The 21,843-nt window shown below is 55.1% G+C and overlaps 1 protein-coding gene across 2 annotated transcripts in view; it reads right to left on the reverse strand.

Annotated features, from left to right (window-relative positions):
• Positions 1–21,843, reverse strand: part of PTPRN2 (protein tyrosine phosphatase receptor type N2) — a 611,715-nt gene that overhangs the window by 228,828 nt on the left and 361,044 nt on the right. For both annotated transcript variants that reach the window (XM_055591390.1, XM_055591389.1), the window contains one exon: positions 15,460–15,524. In XM_055591390.1, coding sequence (XP_055447365.1) covers positions 15,460–15,524 — 65 coding nt within the window. The remainder of the gene's footprint in view (positions 1–15,459; positions 15,525–21,843) is intronic.

The following is a 21,843-nucleotide window of genomic DNA, read 5'->3' on the forward strand; positions in this document are numbered from 1 at the left end:
TTTATTACCTTGGATGCAGACTTTCCTCCTTCCATTGCTCTGTTCTTGAATATTATCCACCACTAATTTTTATGAAAATTTGGGCAACATAATGTTTTCACATAAACTGACAGTTCTTGAGATAATCCCGTTATCATCTGGTTGAAAATGACAGCTTCCGCTTATTCATGTGTTAACGAGGGATTAAATATTGTTTTTAGTTCTATAATCTAAGATGGACTGGAAATTAAAAATTGAACATTGTACATTAGCAGGGCTTTGTTTGCATTTACTTAGAGAAGATCCATAAATTAGCAGTTTAACAAGCAGGCCCTTTAATGTTGCTGCCGGAGGCAACATGACGGACATTTCTAAGTAAATCCTAAAATAAGTTGTCGTCTACCTGCTGTACACCCAGAGGAAAGCAAGCCAAAGAAAGATGGCCTTCACTGATGAAACACAATGGCAACACAACAGAAAATGCTCCGGTGTCGGGGATCACTCAGCCTCCCTCCTCTCCCCAGGGAGTGCTGTGTCTTCATCATGCCCTGGTCCTCACATCCTGAGACATGCCTGCCCTGCAAAATCGCCGACGGGGCCCGGTAGGTGGTGAGCACGGCCAGTCCTCCCCAGTGAACAACCGTGGGCACTGGGGAAGATTGTGCATCTGAACCAGGTGGTTCAGTCAGTTCAGTCGCTCAGTCGTGTCTGACTCTTTGCGACGCCATGGACTGCAGCACGCCAGGTCTCCCTGTCCCTCACCAACTCCCGGAACTTGCGTAAACTTAGGTCCATCGAGTCGGTGATGCCATCCAACCATCTCATCCTCTGTCATCCATCCCCTTCTCCTGCCTTCAATCTTTCCCAGCATCAGGGTCTTTTCAAATCAGTCAGTTCTTCACATCACGTGGCCAAAGTATTGGAGTTTCAGCTTCAGCATCAATCCTTCCAATGAACATTCAGGACTGATTTTCTTTAGGATGGACTGGTTGGATCTTCTTGCAGTCCAAGGGACTCTCAAGAATCTTCTCCAACACCGCAGTTCAAAAGCATCAATTTTTCGCTGCTCTGCTTTCTTTATAGTCCAACTCTCACATCCATACATGACCACTGGATAAACCATAGCTCTGACTATATGGACCTTTGTTAATAAAGTAATGTCTCTGCTTTTTAATATGCTGTCTAGGTTTGTCATAACTTTTCTTTCAAGGAGCAAGCATCGTTTTAATTTCATGGCTGCAGTCACCATATGCAGTGATTTTGGAGCCCAAGAAAATAAAGTCTGTCACTGTTCCCATTGTTTCCCCATCTATTTCCCATGAAGTAATGGGACCAGATGCCATGATCTTCATTTTCTGAATGTTGAGTTTTAAGCCAGCTTTTTCATTTTCCTCTTTCACTTTCATCAAGAGTCTCTTTAGCTCTTGTTCACTTTCTGCCGTAAGGGTGGTATTATCTGTATATCTGACGTTATTGAGATTTCTCCCAGCAAACTTGATTCCAGCTTGTGCTTCATCCAGCCTGGCGTTTTGCATGATGTACTCTGCATATAAGTTAAATAAGCAGGGTGACAATACACAGCCTTGACGTACTCCTTTTCCTATTTGGAACCAGTCTGTTGTTCCATGTCGGGTTCTAACTTTTGCTTCTTGACCTGCATACAGGTTTCTCAAGAGGCAGGTCAGGTGGTCTGGTATTCCCATCTCTTTCAGAATTTTCCCCAGTTTGTTGTGATCCACACAGTCAAAGGCTTTGGTGTAGTCAATAAAGCAGAAGATGTTTTTCTGGAATTTTCTTGCTTTTTCTATGATCCAACAGATGTTGGCAATTTGATCTCTGGTTCCTCTGACTTTTCTAAATCCAGCTTGAATATCTGGAAGTTTTCAGTTCACGTACTGTTGAAGCCTGGCTTGGATAATTTTGAGCATTACTTTGCTAGCGTGTGAGATGCGTACAACTGTGTGGTAGTTTGAGCTTTCTTTGGCATTGGCTTTCCTTGGGACTGGAATGAAAACGAACCTTTTCCAGTCCTGTGGCCACTGCTGATTTCAAAATTGGCTGGCGTATTGAGTGCAGCACTTTAACAGCATCATATTTTAGGATTTGAAATAGCTCAGCTGGAATTCCATCACCTCCACTAGCTTTGTTTGTGGTGATGCTTCCTAAGGCCCACTTGATTTTGAACTCCAGGATGTCTGGCTCTAGGTGAGTGATCACACCATCGTGGTTACCCAGGTCTTTAAGATCTTTTTTACAGAGTTCTTCTGTGTATTCTTGCCACCTCTTCTTAATATCTTCTGCTTCTGTTGGGTCCATACCATTTCTGTCCTTTATTGTGCTCATCTTTGCATGAAATATCCCCTTTGTGTCTCTAATTTTCTTGAAGAGATCTCTAGTGTTTCCCATTCTATTGTTTTCCTCTATTTCTTTGCATTGATCACTTAGGAAGGCTTTCTTATCTCTCCTTGCTATTCTCTGGAACTCTGCATTCAGATAAATATCTTTTCTTTCCTCCTTTGCCTTTAGCGTCTCTTTTCTCAGTTATTTGTAAGGCCTCCTCAGACAGCCATTTTGCCTTTTTGCGTTTCTTTTTCTTGGGGACGGTTTTGATCACCACCTCCTGTACAATGTTGCAAACCTCCTTCCACAGTTCTTCAGGCACTCTATCTATCAGATCTAATCCCTTGAATCTATTTGTCACTTCCACTGTATAATTTTAACGGATTTGATTTAGGTCATACCTGAATAGTCTAGTGCTTTTCCCTACTTTCTCAATTTAAGTCTGAATTTTGCAATATGGAGTTCATGATCTGAGCCACAGTCAACTCCTGGTCTTATTTTTTGCTGACTGTACAGAGCTTCTCCATCTGTGGCTGCAAAGACTATAATCAATCTGATTTCGGTGTTGACTATCTGGTGAAGTCCATGTGTAGAGTCGTCTCTTGTGTTGTTGGAAGAGGGTGTTTGTGATGGGGGAGCCTGGTGGGTTGCCGTCTATGGGGTCGCACAGAGTCGGACACGACTGAAGTGACTTAGCAGCAGCAGCAGTGAGGTCTCTTGGCAAAACTCTGTTAGTCTTTGCTCTGCTTCATTTTGTACTCCAATAAGCTAGATGTTGGGCTTCCCTGGTGGCTCAGAAGGTAAAGAATCTGCCTACAATGCAGGAGACCCAGGTTCAATCCCTGGGCCAGGAAGATCCCCTAGAGGAGGCATGGCAACCCACTCCAGTATTTTTGCCTGGAGAATCCCATGGACAGAGGAGCCTGGCGGGTTACACTCCATGGGTTCGCCAAGAGTTGTATAGGACTGAGCAACTAAAGCTTGCAAGCTACCTTGCAACGTAGCTGCTGTTACCTTATTACTACAATTGGGGTCCCAGATCAAACCATGGATCTGGTGGGGCTCTGGGCAAGACCAGCCCACATACTTCTAGCCATCCACAGTACCTCGCATTTGTTTGTGCTTATCTCTGCAATTGGCACGTAGAATTGTTCACGTTTTCATTTATTGTCCGGCACGGGGTAGTGCATGGGACAGGGGCATTTCTTAGAAGCCGACTCGTCCACGCAATACTGAGTCTAACGAGACAGCAACAGGGCAGAGCTGACCACGGTCGGTGCTGGGGGCTGAGCCGCGACCCCAGGACCCGAGGGCCTGTCCGTATTCGGAGATGAGCCTTTAAGGAGAGAATCAAGGTAAAATGAGGTCCTATGGGTGGGTTATGATCTAGTGTGACTGGGGTCCTTATAAGAGGACACGATCAGGACACGGCCACGCATGGGGGGTGACCACGTGAGGACATGGAGGAGCAGTGTCCATGGGCCAAGGAGAGAGGCCTTGGGAAGGATGCCCGGACGTCAGATCCCAGCTCCCAGGACGCCCGAGCACAGGGCTCCCGAGGCGGCCCCAGGAAACCAGAGCATCAGCGTGCAGACGCCCACCCTGGCCGCCCCTCCCCTCCGCTGAAGGCAGTGTCGCCCCAGGACCGGCAAAGAGTTAGACGTCTTTACCGCTGGGTGAAGTCGAGAGCTTGTCAAGGGAAGAAGGAGACTTCTTAAAACATTTATTTTTGCTTTATGCTCTCGCTCAAAACCAGAGCTGTGGCTCAGAGTCTATACTCGCAGAGGCCTGACTCACCTCTGAAAACATCTTCCTTCCTCACGAACAAGAGGTGGAGTCTGTGCAGACACGCCGATTGTGAGTCTGGTCCCCCCTCCCCCGAGGGGCTGGGCGCCATCACCCCAGGGAGGCGCTCTCCCTACACCTGCTGTCCTGGGGCCCCCCGAAGAGTGACCATGAGTAAGACGCAGGCAGGAAGGGCCATCCCTGTGTCAGCAGGACAGCCCCAGGCTCTGGTCCAGGTGCATCCGGGGACCCTGTGCGTGGCAGGACCACTGCCTCATTCTAGGAGCCAAGCTCGCTCACTTGCCCACCCCCCACCTTGCAGCTTATCCAGAAGTTGGGAAGTTCAGGTTTTACACTTGTCTCCCTTGGACAGCAAGGAGATCAAACCCATCAATCCTAAAGGAAATCAACCCTGAATATTCACTGGAAAGACTGACGCTGAAGCTGAAGTTCCAGTACTTTAGCCCCTGATGCGAAGAGCTGACTCATTGAAAAAGACCCTGATGCTGGGAAAGATTGGAGGTAGGAGAAGGGGACGACAGAGGATGAGATGGTTGGATGGCATCACCGACTCGACGGACATGAATCTTAGCAAATTCCAGGAGATGGTGAAGGACAGGGAATCCTGGTGTGCTGCTGTCCATGGGGTCGCAGAGTCAGACACGACTCGGTGACTGAACAACAGCAATGTGTCTCACGACCTTTGCAGTTAACGCCTTCGCGTGTGCAGGCAGCCTCGCTTGGAAATGCGTCCTCACAGACCGCAGCTGGTGTCATGTGCCTCAAGAGGTGCCTACGGGGTTTCAGCTTTCACGAATTTTGAGAAAAAGATGAACGGCAAGATGGCGAGAATTAACTAATTTAATGACAAGTAACAAATTAGACTCTTTACGTTTCACGTTGTCTTTGAAGTGTGCAATCGTCAGGAAGGTCTATAAGGGAACACTTCCATGCATTTCTCAGGACGGGTGAGATCAATCACAGTTCCAGCCCTGGGCACAGACAGTGGTTCAGTCCAGTTCTCCAGCCCCGATTCCCCCACCATAGTTCACACCCGTCAGACGGGTGGCGGGGAGCTGGGGACCTGGGGAGCATGTGTGTGCTTGTGTGTATGTGTGTGTGCATGTGTGTGCTTGTGTGTACGTGTGTGCTTGTGTGTACATGTGTGTGCTTGTGTGTACGTGTGTGTGCTTGTGTGTACGTGTGTGTGCTTGTGTGTGCATGTGTGTGCTTGTGTGTACGTGTGTGTGCTTGTGTGTATGTGTGTGTGCATGTGTGTGCTTGTGTGTATGTGTGTGTGCTTGTGTGTACATGTGTGTGCTTGTGTGCGAGTGCACAGGGGCCTGGGGAGCAGGGGACCCAATGTAGCCCAAGGTCCATTCAATCAAACTTGACTCTTAATCAGCTGGAGAGGTGAACCCTGCTTACCAACCAGGTGAGCAAGGCACCTTAACCCCGAAAGGAGAGAAATTCAGTTGTGGGTCAGCGGATAGTCGCTCCTGGTGCTTGGATGATGTCTGTGATTTGTGGGTGTTGAGGGCAAACTGTCTCCCCCAAAGCTGTGCACCTCCTCAGCCCCGGTCCTGGGAAGGAGCCTCCCTGGCCATGGGGTCTTGGCAGGGGTGATCCAGGGAAGCAAGGTCCCTCGGGGGCAGGGCAGCCCTAGTCCTCCTAAGAGGAGACACCCGGGGAGGCTGTGAGGCAGCGGGGCAGAGGCTGGAGGAGGCGGGCGAGGACGGGGCAGCCCCAGGCGCAGGACAAGGCGGGACGCACCCTCCCTGGGAGCCCCCAGGGCACGCAGCCCCGCACCGTCCGGGCTCTGAGCTCTGGCCTCAGAGCTGAGGGAGGACACACCGGTGTCTGCAGCCCTGGTCTGCGGCGTTTGGTTACCACTGTCAGCCCTGGGACCCGACGCCGGGTCAGAGGTGCCCACGGTCTGGGAGAGAGACTGCAGCCAGCAGGAGGTGCCCGCCAACCGGGGAGGCCCCGGAGGAGGCAGGTCGGGAGGCCGGTCCTGCAGAGGGATGACATGGGACACGGGCACCAGGGCCTGTTAACAGGGTCCCACGTGGTGTCTCAGGGACGTCAGAGGACCGGTGGCCCCAGTGAGGGCAGAGTTTGTGGACCACCTCAGGGCCTGGGTTGAGCCACGCACGGAGCGGCTCTGCGCGCAGGGGTCTGGGGGTCCAGGTAAAGACAGGGCGGTTCCGCTGGGCCCACAGGACCTCTGACCTCCCTGGATGCTTTCAGGACCAAGTCCTGGCGCGGGGCAGCAGCTCCAGCACCAGCTGCCCTTCTGCTCAGATGCGGGTTTGCACGTGATGGCCGGCGAAGCACAGCCTGGCTGGGCCTGGACACACTGAGGAAGGGGCCCCGTCCCGGACGGACGCCTGCGTGGGGGTCCGCTCCTCACTGCAGGGGAGCCGCAGGCCATCTCGACAGAGCAGGCCCACACTGCGGTCGGCAGCGTGGCACTGGGGCGTGTCTGTTTTGACATGAGATTGTTTTAAATTTGGTGTTTGATTATATGTAGTGTTACATTGATTACTAATTAATATAATTATTAATTACATTATATGGGTGAACTTCATATGGGTGAACACAGCTTTTTATTTTTTTTTTTGAACTCATGGATAAAGCAGAGGGGAAGTATTCAAATCAGCAATTAAGGGCTGCACACCTGTTGCCATGGAGACGCGGCCTGGGATGTTCACAGTTAAAGACTGAATGTGCCCAGGCAGGTGTCCACCTGCTGCCCGGGGCTTGCGGTCACTCTGCCCCGACCAGGGGTGACTGAGCTGCCACAGAGCGTCAGACCACAAGCTGGAGGCACTGGGTGGTGGAGACGCAGGCGGCTTCGCTCCCGAGCTCACAGAAGAGGAGGGACTGGCTTCAGCTCACGTGACCCAGCACAGCCTGGGGAGCACCCTGGAGGGGGCGGGTCAGAGGCAGGGGACGGGTCCCCCACGGCAGAGCAGCCATCCACTCAGAGCAGCTCCCCACCACCCCCAACCCTGTGATCCCCGGGGAGGGAGGGAGGCTGTGAAAGCGCCGATCTGAGGGAGTGGGCAGCAGGAGGCAAGCATCAGAAGCCTGCCTCGGGGGGACCCATGTCCCCTCCAGGATGGACAGAGTGGGATCCTGACTCCCAGGACTTCGGGACACAACCTTTACAGAGGAGTGCAGTTCAGGGAGGTCACCGGGGTTGGCCTGAGCCCAGGTTCCCCACCAAGTGATGCCCCCATGACTCATCCCCCCCACGGCATTTCGGGTGGGGACTCGGGGGGGCAGCAGGTGTGGAGGCCCCCAGAGGACCTGCATCTGTGGGCAGGAGACCGGAAGCCAGGCCTGGGGCTGACTCTCTACTGGACACATTTTCAAGTGACGGGAGCCTCAGGGGCTCTTCAGCTAAAAGGCGGAGCTCAGGACATTTCTAATTTCAAGGCAAGGCTGGATTCAGGGACCGAAGCTCAGCCTCTGGAGGGGATGCCTGGAGGGGCGCTTCCGACCTCAATCCTCCGCACCCGGCCCCCCACCCGGGGGGTCATCTGCTTCCGCCTGGCAGGGTGGGCGCATGGGCGCCAGGGACACTCGTCTCTTGGGGGCTGCCCCTGGCCACACGGCCACTGCCCTGAATGAGGCTGGGGTGCTCTGCATGACCCCTCCAGCAGTCTTCGCGCCTTCTCGGCAATTCCAAGTCCTGGGGCTGAGGACAGGAAGTGGGCTTCTGGAACACCACGTTCCGGGGGCTCTTCCGAGCGTCTGCAGAGCTCGGCTTGACATCAACACTGCCTTCTGATCCAGACTGCCCGGCTCCAGGGGGGAGGACCCTGAACCAGCTCACAGATCATGGGACGTGCCTGCTCCCTCGTCCCAGCGGGATGGTCGCCCGGCCCCAGCTGGACCACAGTGCGGCCCGGCAGGGAGACACGCGCCAGGCACTTTCTATAGCAACGCAGCTGACATGTCAGACCGGGATGGTGGGGGATGCCACAGGCAGACCATACGCACTCCATCTTACATGGCTGTTTACCCTGACGCTGCACCAAAGCTGAACGTGTCACCATGGCAACCGCCTCATCACACGGCACCTCGCCTGCTTTAAACCACGGAAAACACTCAAAAGACCCTGTGGGCCACGTGACGGCGACTGTACACAGCGCCGCGGAGGGAAAGCAGGCCGCTTCACACTGAGCTCGGGTTTGCCACCATGTCAAGCGCGTTAATTATATTGAACATGTTTTTGTCTGAGTCTCTTCACTTTTGAGAAATAAGAAACAGTATGAGAAACTCTGGTTAAGGCTCTGTGGGGGACGCTGTGCTGAGCTCCGAGGGGCCCGGCCAGCAGAGCTGGGGACCCGTCCTCGTGGAAGGGACCACATGGCCTCCCCCAAACTCTGACCTCTGACACCGCCCCCTCAGCCTAGCACTGGAATTCTCAGGGCAGCCTGGACAGACCGCGGCAAATGTTTTAATGCAATTTTATGCAGATTTTCAAACATAAATAGGAATACTTACAAGGCTAAAGAAGCCTTTCTTGGGATGACGCACATTTTACACCTTGAAGAAAAAAAATCAACTTTCTCTGTCTGGAAACACGGATTAGAATAAAAATTAAGTGACAGGTACAAGAATATAACCTGAGGAACCAGAGCTCTCGAGGACAGGCACAGGGCAGGGCCCCCAGCAGCCCAGGGCGCCCAAGCCCCAGGTGGCTGCCAGGGCCCACCCTCCAGCCTCTGGTCGCAGCCGGACAGGGAGGGGGAGCCGCGGGGGTGAGAGCGGCCCCACCAAGGAGCCCTCAAGTCTTCAGGGTCCAGTGGCCACCTGCCAACACCCAGCATCGTCTCAAAGTCAGCTCACAGTCTATGCAAGACAGCCTGCCGGCTCCGACGTGTCCGTCTGATCTGTGTCAGCACTCATCCTCAAAGTGACCGGCTCCTGCTTCACACACTCTGGAGCCTGCAGCTCCTCCCATCTCACAAGATGCACCCCCCAGCACCACCTGTCACAGCTCCCCACCTGCCCGGGCCCAGCTGTGGTCCCTGCAGGCCGCCCCTGCCCTCTGCCGTCCACACACCCCCAGGGTGCTTCCCCTTGGGTTTCCAAACATGGGCCTGGGTCTAAACCCGGGACATTTGTGACCACTTACCACGTCCTGCCTACGTGTCTGTATTAACACAGCACCATAGATGCGAGTGTGTGAGGACTCGAGTTGCCTGGAATGTCCTCCACAGCAACCTGGGAGCCACACTCGGCACACGCGTGGTGGCATTTCCTCTCGCGTCCTCACTTATTTAAAAGCAAACATGTACTCAGTTACTTTGGTTGCAAGCTTTTCTTTACTAGAACTGTAAGAAATGGTATCAAAGATAAAATGACAAATACCTACACACACATTGAGTGATAGTTGCTGAGTCATGCCCGACTCTGCAACCCCATGGACTGTAGCCTGCCAGGCTCCTCCGTCCATGTAATTCTCCAGGCAAGATTACTGGAGTGGGTTGCCATTTCCTTCTCCAGACACACACGTTGAACTGATACCCATCTCCTGGTTTGACTCTCAGCCTACAACGACGTGGGTGCAGCCCGCGGGGTGGGGGCCCAGTGAGTATATATACATGGCATCACTGGGCCCTCCTTGCCACTTTCTGTGAGTCTACAACGATGTCAAAATAAAAAGCTACAAATGATACTGACCGAGATTTTGGAAAAGGAGAGAACTGGCTTGTGATCCCACCATTCTAGGGGTGGCCTCACGTGTGCGCGTGCTGCCCCAGCCTGAGTCCACGGCACAGTTTCCACAGCTGCGCTGAGGCTCGGAGCTGTCGTGACGGCCTTCGTGAAATAATATGACATAATTAATGACCTTCCTGGGGTTTTATACTTAGGTCAGTTTTGGTGTTTCCAAAGCTCTGCGTTTTCATTTTCTTAGCGAAAGATGTTCAGTCGTGTCCGACTCTTTGTGACTCCATGGCCTATACAGTCCGTGGAATTCTCCAGGCCAGAATACTGGAGTGGGTAGCCTATCCCTTCTCCAGGGGATCTTCCTGACCCAGGGACTGAAGCCAGGCCTCCCGTGCTGCAGGCGGATCCTTTACCAGCTGAGCCACAAGGGAAGCCCTTCATTTTCTTGCCTGGCGCATTGTTCTCCAAGGATAAGTTTCTGGGGTGTGAGGACTCACTGAGACTGAGGCCCTTCTTCAAGGGTCAGATCCCCGCTGTCCTGCAGCTTCCTGAGTCGACTGGAACTGTTAGCACTCCTGATTTATATGAAAGATCGGAGACTATTACCCGCCAGCCACCTCGGAAGCCATGTCCAAGGACGAGGCTTCAGATCAGCGCTGGGACGTCTCCAGCACGTCTGCAGGGTCTGCACTCCAGGGTCCTCTGCCACGTCCCCCACCCCCCACAGCTGCCATGGGGCTTCCTGCATCACCATGAATTTATCCCCTGGAGAGCCGGTCCCCAGGCAGCACAGCCATGAGGCATTTCTGTCACGAGCACCTCGTCACTGTGAGTACCGACCATGCACCTGTGGGTACCGCCTGCACACCTGTGGGTACTGACCACGCACCTGTGGGTACTGACCATGCTCCTGTGGGTACTGACCATGCACCTGTGGGTACTGACCATGCACCTGTGGGTACCACCTGCACACCTGTGGATATTGACTGCACACCTATGGGTACTGACCACACACCTGTGGGTACTGACCATGCTCCTGTGGGTACGGCCTGCACACCTGTGGGTACTGACCACACACATGTGGGTACTGACCATGCACCTTTGGGTACTGACCATGCACCTGTGGGTACCAACTGTGCTCCTGTGGGTACTGACTGCATACCTGCGGGTATTTACTAAGCATGATGAAGTGCCACTCCATCCACACGTGCAAAGTGACCCCTGGGGGTGACAGCTTCCCCATGGCCTGAGGCCCACACGGGGCTCTGTCCCCATCATCCCCTCAGGGCAGGGGGTTGGCCCCACATGCCTTCTTCCCATCTTGGCAAGGCTGTCAACATCAATCCATCCCCAAGTCCAAGCGGACTGGCCGCAGGGTCCCTGGGGACTCGGCTCAACACTACCCCCTGACCCCGAGGGTCCCTGTGCTCCAGGCTGGCCGGGCTGCTGTTCTCTGGCCGCTGAGCACCACTCAGTTCTTCTCAGAGGCTCCCTGCACCCTGAGCTTTCCCAACAGCCACTGAAACAGCCATGTGCTTCCACAGACGGGCAAGGCTGGGGGCGCTTCTGGGAGAAACTACGCCGTCCCTCAAATGACCGTGGAGTGTCCCCACGCCACCCGCTCGGCCTCCCGTGACGACTGTGGGCAGCTGCACACACCCGCCAGCACACGCAGCACACAGCTGAGCCTGTTAAGGCATCGGGGGAGGAGCGCGACCACAGCTTCTCAGGGTCTGTGGGGACCGACACACGCTTGGCCGCAGAATCCTTTCTCTGGACAAAAATATTACCCAGGAGCTGGAACGGTGACCGACGGGGGCAAAGTGCAGCTGGGCTGAACCGGGGGGTGGATGGCCGCCTGCCCGCCCCACAGAGCTCCCCGAGCCCAGGCTCTGAGACACCCCCAAAACCACGTGTGACCTCTCACGGACGAGTTGGGGACCAGGACACGCCCCCGACACACCCCCGTGGCTGAGGGCGGCTCCAGCCTCGCCCACAGCCTTCTCCCTGAGGCAGGCCCAGAACCTCTGGGAGAGACGCCCTCTGCAGAGACCCACCTGGTGTCCGCAGCCCTGCCCCCCGACTCAGCAGGAGGCAGCTGGTCTACCCGCGAACGTGGGCTTCTCTCCCCACGTGTCCTGGGAAACACAGATCAAGTGAATGTGCTGCTCTGCTCCTGTGCGCCGGTCTTTGTCAGTTTAACTTTCAGGGCAGGGGCCCTCAGGGGGTGCGGGAGAACCCCTCCTTTTCCCACAACCTGCGAGGAGGCAGCTCTCCCTCCCGCCTGGCTCTGCCCCAAGGCCGCCATCTGGGGCTATGCCAGGGTGTCTGCACCGGGGCCCCGCTGAAACGCAGGCAGGTACATTGCTAATCGTCTTGCGTTTACGACACTTTAGAGAACTAGGAAGCCCCGGTTTATTTCAGATACACCACGCAAGCCACTCTCACGGAAATGCTGGCCTGGGGACAGTCATCTAGATGGTTTTTCTTCCAAATGTTTGAGTTTATTTTTCTTGGTAATATCATAATTTTCCCTTGGAAAAAAACATGACTTTATTCACTTGAAAAAATGTGAAGACATTCAAGACATCAGAAACTAGATTTTGAAAAATGTCAAAATACCACCAATCTATCAGGAATGCGTGCATCCCCTCTAATCTGTTCATTGCCTTTAAATTTTGTTTTGAGATATTTCCATTTAGCTTAAAAGGCGTTAATTCCGCTATCTGTCATCGCATGTTGAATCAGCAGCGCTGGGGAGACATCCCGTAAATGCTGGCAGATTTCTAGGAATCAAGACTCTGCTCCACTTTCCAGAGTCAGGAATTAGCAGAGACATTCATATCAAATACATTTCAAGGAAAATCAGAAGCATCAAAATCAGGCTCAACACTGCACGAGGCAATTAAAATTAGAAAAAGAAAGACTAGCTTCTTACACATATCTCCACTTGCCCCTCCTGCGCCCATTTCCAGATCCAGGGCCCACCCCACGCACGCACACCCCTCCCTCTGTGGGACCTGGGTTCGGGGCCTGACAACCGCAAAGGCAACGGCGGCACTGCCTCTGCGGATGAAAAAGGACGGGGCCTGAGAGCCGGGCCCAGAGCGCCCCGTGCCGCGAGCCCCGGTGCCCCGGAAAGACACGGGCAACTCGGGGAGAGCCTAGGGAGGAGAGCCGCCCACGGCCACGCTTCAGCCTGGGACGGAGTACGCGGTCTGGGATGTGGCTGTTTCCTGCCCCTGGGGAGGGTGAGGTCAGGCTTCTGGCCGCTTGAGGAGCAGAGAGGAAGCAAGCAAGGACGAAGATGCAGGAGCAGTGCCGTAGGCTGGGGTCTGCTCTGCCCCGCACCCCCACCGTCCAGGCCGGACCCCTGTCAGCTAGGGGAAGGGCACCCAGAAGTGGGCAGGGGCTCCCCTCTGAGTGTAGGTTGTCATCTCTGCAGACAAGCCGCCAGCGACTCAGGCTCCCCTCGTGGGGTCCCCCAGTCCCCAGAAAGCGCATCACCAATTTCTGCCGTGAGCCAGGGTCCGGGGCAGGGCCAGGTGTGTGTGTGGGGAGAGCTTCAGGGTCCTTGCTTCGACCAGCCTCGGGGACCCCTTGCTGGTCTCCAAGGACAGAAAGTTAGGGCTGGTGTCTGTGCATGCCTGGAACGTGGAGAATGGGCCAGGTGAGGTCATCGTCACAGGATGACGTAAGGGTCGTGGCCTCAGGGAGACCCCCGGGGACACACAGAGCCCACACGAAGACCCCTCAGTGCAGCTGGCTTCAGAAGGAGGCCAGGAGGACCAGAGGCCACGCTCAGGACAGTGGCCGCTGCTGCTGGCCACGAAGCTCCTGGCTTCAGAAGGAGGCCAGGCAGGCAGGCCAGGAGGACCAGAGGCCACGCTCAGGACAGTGACCGCTGCTGCTGACCACGGAGCTCCGAGGCCACAGATGTGGACCATCCAGGGCACGCTAGGGGCTGGGCTGGGCCGGGTGTCAGGAGTGAGCAGGTGCTGACCTGCCGGTGCTAGGAGTCCAGACGCCTTTGCAGATTTGGGGGTGGTTTTGGGAAGAAGGAGGCAGCGAGCGGCAGGGAGGCGAGAGGGCCAGTGTGCCGAGAGACGTGTCCAGGGAGCTTTCACTGTATGAGCTGGACATGCCGGTGCACGTGTTTGTCCGACAGGATGAGCCAGGGAGCAGTGACCACGCGGGAGAGCGCGAGGGCAGGGTGGGGCGTGGGGGGCCCGGGGTTCGTGGGTGGCGGGGGCCAGGGGGCAGGACAGGTCTCCGAGCTGTGACACAGGCGTCAGATCACAGACAGGGGGCCCTGCGTGCAAGCTGGGTGTGTGCCCGGCCAGGTCAGGAGCAGGGGGTGGCGGTCAGCGCCCTCCTCCGAAATCTGTCCCTACGACCTCTAGTCAGAGGAGTCCGCAAAGTCGCAACACCCCCACCCCCAGCTCCCCGCAGCCCGAACCACAGCAGCCCCCGGCTCCGCACCCCCACCTGGGTCCTTCCTCCCCTCCCCCGTCCAGGGCGGTCTGCCATCTCCAAGGAACACGCTCCGCCACCGCACAGGAGGGAAGGGCCCAGCGCCTGAGCCGCCTCTGACCCCTGACGCTCAGGGCCCTCGCCAGAGTCGGTCTGGGTCCGCTCCACCACTGGGCACCAGGCACCTCCTGCAGGAAGGACACCCTGCAGAGGCTGGGAGCCGCAGACCAGAACCTTCCACCTGGGCCCGGATCTTCCGAACCCTCTGCCTTCCAGCCAGTGGTCACTGCAGCCCCGAGGGTTATAGATGGTTTTGGGGGCCCACAGACCCCCGGCGTCCCCTCCCCATTACCGATCGCCAAGGTTGGGGACACAGGGGCTTTGAGGCAGGCCCCCCGCAAGGTGCCCTGCCCGGCGTCTGTGGAGCACAGAGCCTGCCTCTGTGCTGAAGCAGCTGCTAAATACGTTCTTATTTCAAGACCCAGGGCTCCGGTGGGCCTTGGAGTGGCCACGTGGAGGCATCTCGCCCTGAGCCAGGAGCGGGTAAATAAGCGCCCTTAACGGTTAATTACTGTCACGGCGGGCGTGAAATCAGGAATTTCAGATGCGCGCGCACAGACTGGCTCCGGGCCCGCTGACTCACGATGGGGACAAGCACCCCAGGGCGGTGCATCCGCGGCGCACAGAGCACGTTTCATTAACTGCCCGCGATCCGCTCGGCCCGCGCCAGGGCTTCGGGGCTGAGTGCCTTCGGCTCTAATTGCTGATGGAGGACTCAGTCGAGTGCCTACTTATGTGGCCGGCGCGGCGATGCTGGGACTCGAGGCCTCCGAGGGTGTCACGTCTACGCGCAGGCGCCGCGCTCTCTCCGCCCCGCCCCACGGGGTCTGTAACTACGGAGATGGAAGGGCCCCTCCCACGGGAAGAAGAGAACAACTTTCCCGCTGCAGACCTCACACCTGTGTCACTGGAAGAAGGGAGATCGCGCTCCCAGAGGCTCCTGAGTTTTCTCGAGGGAGACACCGAGCACAGTTCCAAAGGCAACCAAACAACGTCATACAAGCCGGGCACCACGCGTAAGCACCGCCCCCGCCATCGGAGGACCAGCCCGGCCTGCCCTCCGGCCTCCGCTCCGGCCCCGGCCAGGGCCTCCCGGCCAGGACCTGCCAGGCGCGCGGCCACGCAGTCACTCACCGAGCCGACTCCGGCCTGAAGAACTCTCAGCCCAGACGTGGTCTGCAGTTTCTCTCTGTTGTCAGCTGCGGGAGAGATGGAGAGGCAAGAGGTCAGCGAGGAGAGAAGCGCGTTCTCCAGACACCTGAGCACCCCTTACCACGCAGCCCCGTGGTCACTGCCTGCCTGGTTAGCTGTGGACGGTTAGCTGTGGAGGAGCCTGGCGTGGAGACCCGGGCAGGGGGCTCCCCACCCAGGGCAGGATGTGGGTCCCTCCCACAAACCATCATCTTAGGAAATTCACAGCATCCTTATGGAGCCTGGGCGAGAGACGGGAGGCAGGCGTGCTGCCCGGAGTCTTGGTTTGAACGACAGGCGGGTTGCAGATATGTAATCACTGGGAAGTAGGTTCTGGTCCCGAGGCTTGTGTTCACAGACAGACTCACCAGCCGGGGGGCCCGACTGAGCCTTCCTCACCCGCTCCCGGAGCTGTCTACCTGCTCTGGCTCCTACCCCTGGCAGAACATCCTGTGAGGACCCACCTCCAGCACTGCCCTCGTCCTACTTTGCTCCTGACTTAGAATGAGCAAGACTCTCAGAGAATGAATTACCCTCCGTATCAGACCAAGTGGAATGGGTCCTGGAAACAATTAGCTGCCGGAGACGAAGCCCAGTTAATCCTGACTCCAGCACGGCAGGCGCGCGGTCCCCACCTCCTGGAGAGGAAGGGTGTCACAAGGCAATTGACCTTGGCTTACGATTCTGCGGGAATATTCTTTCGGATAAAGCCCATGCCATTTTGGAAATGAAAACCAGGAGGAATAGAATTTTATTGCAAAGCCTAAGAAGGAAGAGTGCATTGCAGTTGTGATTAATGCAGAATGAGAGAGCAAAACAACAATTACTTTCACTCTTATTGTGAAACACCTCCGTGCATCTTAGGTGATGGAATTATATCTTTCAGAGGGATACACACAGAGCCCGCCACAGCCACCTCCCCAGCCTCCGGGGCCCTCTCCTTGTCTGGCAGAAAGTTTTCCTTTGAACAAATGAATGTTATTTCTTACATTTAGGTAATTATGGGAGCCCTGGGGGAGGCAGACGAAACCCAGGGCTCACCGCACCAGCACTTTGAGGAGCTCTAAGCTGGGGAGAGGGTGGCAGGGTGGTGAGGGGCAGCGGCTCAGAGGTAAGCCTTGAATGGAGGACATTCTTTAAGAGACAGGGTATACAGCAATTGATTTTAATGTTCTCCTGCGAACAAAGGAGGCATTTTACTGAATGACAGGCTACTTTGGGGGGATAATAGTGAGTCTTCAATAGGCTGAGGACACAAAGCACTAAAGATGGAATTAAACGTGCTCCACGATCGCTGCAGAGAACGGACAGGCATTCCAGGCGCAGGGTGAACAGCCAGCCGAGCAGGAAGGCTGCAAGTACCCAGCCAGGGGTCTGCACACCTGCTGGGGGGGACTCCTGAGGCTCAGCCGCCAAGGATCACTCGCCATCCTCAAGTAAGCCCGCGGAGGGCTCCCCCAGCTGCCCGCCTCTCAGGGGGCCAGCCAGGGAGCCTGGGGACTCAGCCTTGTGCTGACAAGGGGCTCGGTCTGCTAATGGATTTTCACTGGGAACTGACACAGCACTCAAAGGGGCTGTCCCTGAAAAACCAAACAGGTGGGACAGACAAAATGCTGGGGCCGGTGCATCCTGCAGGCAGTCGGAACATCCAGGGTCTGCTGGGAGGGGCTGGACACGGCCCAGTCCCTCCAGCATCGGCCGGAGGGATCCCCGCCTCCCCAGACATTCCATTACCACCCACAGAAGCCCCAGGAGCGCCCCCTACTCTGCAGGGGTCACGGGTCGGCAGCGCAGGGGCCCGTCCCCGCCTCCTGGGTCAGGACGCACGTCTGGCCCTCTTCTCTTCCGATTTGCAGTCTGCTCCGTCCTTCGATCCTGCTGTGGTCCTCACGTGCTGCAGGGTGTTAACACCCCTCCGTAAGTGGGCCTCGTCCAAATAACCGCACGTGTGCACACAGCACACACACGGGTATGCACGTGCGTGCAGGACCAGGGCACAGCCTGAGCCGGCACCCTGCGGGGAGGACCAGCCACCTGCGCTCAGCTTCACTCAACCCGCAGACTCTGCTCTGGGGTAGCCGTGGTTCAGCACGTGGTGAGTCTGCCCCAAACACCCCACACCGTCCACTACGTGTCCAAGAAGAGCACGAGCCGCCAGTGTCCTCTTGAGGCTGCCCACCCCCTTCCCCGGCAGGCTTTTTCGCGAAGAACATGTGGAGCCTTTGCCGGGATGCTCACGGGGGCCTCCGGAGGCCACGGGCACCTTCTCCGAACGACTTGAGCTGGAGTCCCAAATCATGCTGCCTTGAGTTCGACTCCGGGTCCACCTCCAGCCCACCTCCATCCTCAGCCAGAGAGCAGCAGTGCCCCAAGGCGCCGCCTGGAGTGGGGGTCTTCCGAGAGCCCCCCAGGGTCCCTGCCTTCCCACTCTCAGCCGAGAAACCTCCCAGGAGACAGTCAGTGCGGTTTCCGGGCACACGTGTCCCCTCGGCGGCTGGAACGTGTGCGTCTATGGGACCTAAACGCTTTTCTCCAAGTCTCAGACTCTTGTGTGACCTTCTCAGTCTTGGGCATCAAGTCCTTTTCAACAAAGCCTGTCTCCCTTTTGAAATTTCTCACCGGTGGGGATGGCAGCCGCGCACACACACTCTGGGATGGTCCCTTTATTCCCGCCTGTGTGAACGCTACAGTTTGTATTAGGCTGAGCCCTTTTGTTGTTGTTTATTTACATCCATTTATTGTAGCTCACGCTGATCTGAAAGGACCAGTGGCCTGCGGGTCTTCAGCATGCTCTGCAAGTCTCAGCCATCCTGAGTCCTCCCCACGCTGTTCTTAGACAGCCACCGCTGTGTCCACTTGCTCCAAGGCTCCCTGGCCCAGCTGCATGGACTTCGCCTCATGTGTCCCTTCTCCCGAGTGGAGGGGATCTCGCATGTTCATACATCATGTCCCTCACCCAGACGTGTGCCCTGAGCTCCGTCAGGCGTCCAGACCTGGCTCCCGGGCACCGACCCCTGTGTGCCCCCTGCCCAGCACCCCCTGGAGACACAGGGAGACGAGTTTCACCCTCCACGGGGCGCGGAGCTCATCTCCACTCCCAGGCAGGGCTGGAGCCTTTCGAGGGGACAGAGGAGCCCTGCTGGGCCTGGATTTCCTGCTGGCTGTTGGCTCCGGGTTATTTTTATGCCCAAACGTGGACCCTGTGCTGGTGGGCGTGAGCGCCAGCAGGCCAGGATGCAGAGACTCCGGGAGACGATGCTTTAATAAAGGCGAGAACAATGCATAAAGCCCATTCTTATCTTCACAGGAGACAAAAAGGGTTTCCAAACACAAAAAGAAGTCCTTTAAAATTAAATTCGCTAGATGAAGGATATGCAAATTACCTGGAGGAGCAGAACCCCACAATGTTCTCAAAACTCGGCAATAGCCTATTTAATTAGTATTTTAATTTATCAGAATAATTCTTCGTACTTGACAATTTATGCAGCATTCCATATAATTAAGCACGTAGCTACAGTGGAATAATTTTGCCTCCTTCTTTATCCTCGTGATTTTAACCTGAAAGGATGTGCAGAAGTCTATTCTGTGATCTAAATTGCTACAGGGACAACTTAATGGCCGTGCCCATTAGAAAGCGGGAGGCGGGGAGTGGGGCTGGGCGGCGGGCGGACACAGGGGACCCACCGCTTCAGGAAGGCGTGGAGCCAGCTTCTGGCAGAGACAGAGGTGCCGCTCCTAGGGTGCGGATCCGCACGCCTGTGCTCGTCTGCCCGAGGAGACACGCATCCCTCTGCACCGGCTCCCACCAGCAACCTCTGCAGAAGTGAACAGCCCAGAGCATCTGGGACACTGACCGGACCCATCGCCCTGGGACCAGCCTTGCTGAAATCGGCACGGCCTCTGGTCAGCAGCCCGGGGAGGGACTGGACCTTTCCTTAGAGATGCCAGCTGCTCAGAACTTGCTGGGCGAAGCTAGGCCTGGGAAGGGGGCGGATTGGTAGGAAAGTTGATGCCACAGTTCTGGGAGCCTGGCCACCCCCTCGGCTCTGAGCAGGGGGCCCAGGTGAGCAGCAGTCCCCCCAGGCCCCAGGGGAGCTGCGAGTCGCCTGCCCGAAGACGCGCGGAGGCCCGGCCCTGTCGGGGGGGGCCCCACCCCCCGCAGGGTGAGAGCACAGGTGCAGGCCGTCAGCAGGGGCCATCTGGCCAAGCTGCAGGCCTGGGGAGGGGCCACACCCTGCTTGTCCTGTCTGCTCATCCCAACCCCACAAGCCTTCGAGCTGGGGAGGGTCTGCATGTCAAGAAAGAGAGCCAGGTGGAGAAGACATACATTAATTAACTTGTCCATCCTGCCCTCAGCCAGAAAGCAAGGCTTCCTGCCTGTGGGGCTGAGCCCGCTCTCCCATTTCTCAGCATCTTGGTTTACGGTTCTGCAAGTTCTGCAGGTCCCTGCGGGCCATCAGTCTGCACGGCTGAGAAGCATTTTGCAACCGGAAGGACATCTATCGGTTTCTCTGTTTGTCCGTCTGGGCGGAACGTCACACATCATGTCCCTGGCTCATCATACTGGCAACTAGATGGATATTGAAGTTGAACTGCACACACTTTATTTTTATAAAAAATGACTATAATTTGATTACAGTTTCAAAAACAGGATAAAACTTCAGCTTTATTTAAACACTTTAGATTTAAAGCTTTGTTACTTATTTATTACATTTTATTTATAACTCTAATAGTGCATTTTAACTTTTTAAAATGTCTTCTTGAAGGAATATAATTTTAATTTTCAATTTCACATGTATCTTATATTTTTGATGAAAACAGTTTCACATTTTATACAATGTGTGCAATTACAGCTGGATTATTTCTGTTGAAACGCACAGATTTTTTGAAAATGATTTTTGCTGTTTCTCACTTATTTGGCTGCAACAGGTCTTGTGACATGCAAACCCTTTAGTTGTGGCACATGCAGCCTGGTTCCCTGAGCAGGGATTGAACTCAGGGCCCCTGCACTGGGAGCATGGAGTCTGAGCTGCTGGACCACTTGGGAAGTGCATAGATTTTGTGAAAATCTTTTTTAAACAATGTTATCAGTGATTTTGCGAAACAAAGGGAAGAAAATACATTTATAAATAAATATGCTATAATTTAGGAAGTGTATGTCTTTAAATCATTACACAAAGGTCTGTATAGTCGAAGCTATGGTTTTTCCAGTAGCCAAGTACCAAGGTGAGAGTTGGACCATAAAGAAGGCTGAGCGCCAAAGAACTGATGTTTTCCAACTGTGATGCTGGAGAAGACTCTTGAGAGGCCCTTGGACTGCAGGAAGATCAAACCAGTCAATCCTAAAGGAAATCAACCCTGAATATTCATTGGAAGGACTGATGCTGAAGCTGAAAGTCCAATACTTTGGCCACCTGATGTGAAGAGCTGACTCACTGGAAGAGACCCTGATGCTGGGAGAGACTGAGGGCAGGAGGAGAAGGGGATGACAGAGAATCAGATGGTTGGATGGTATCACTGACTGCATGGACATGAGTTTGAGCAAACTCCAGGAGATAGTGGAATGACAGAGGAATCAAGATTGCTGGGAGAAACATCAACCTCAGATATGCAGATGATACCACCCTAATGGCAGAAATCAAAGAGGAACTAAAGAGCCTCTTGATGAGGGTGAAAGAGGAGAGTGGAAAAGCTGGCTTGAAACTGAACATTCAAAAAAGTAAGATCATGGCATCCGGTCCTGTCACTTCATGGCAAATGGAAAGGGAAAAACTGGTGACAGATTTTCTGTGCTTGGTCTCCAGAATTACTGTGGATGGTGACTGCAGTCATGAAATTAAGACTCCTTGGAAGGAGAGCTATGACAAACCTAGACAGCATATTAAAAGGCAGAGACGTCACATTGCCAACAAAGGTCTGTCTAGTCAAACCTATGGCTTTTCCAGTAGCCATGTATGTATGTGAGATTTGAACCATAAAGAAGGCTGAGCACCAGAGAATTGGCGCTTGTAATTGTGGTGTTGGAGAGGACGCTTGAGAGGCCCTTGGGCAGCAGGAAGGACAAGCAGTCCATCCTAAGGGAGAGCAGTCCTGGGTGTTCACTGGAAGGACAGATGCTGATGCTGAAGCTCCAGTACTTTGGCCACCTGATGTGAAGAGCTGACTCACTGGAAGAGACCCTATGCTGGGAAAGACTGAAGGCAGGAGGAGAAGGGGACGACAGAGGATGAGATGGTTGGATGGCATCACTGACTCAATGAACATTAATTGGAGCAAACTTTAGGAGACAGTGAAGGACAGAGGAGCCTGGCATGCTGCAGTCCATGG

This window comes from Bubalus kerabau, chromosome 8, assembly GCF_029407905.1.
Source record: "Bubalus kerabau isolate K-KA32 ecotype Philippines breed swamp buffalo chromosome 8, PCC_UOA_SB_1v2, whole genome shotgun sequence".
Lineage (NCBI taxonomy): Eukaryota > Metazoa > Chordata > Mammalia > Artiodactyla > Bovidae > Bubalus > Bubalus kerabau.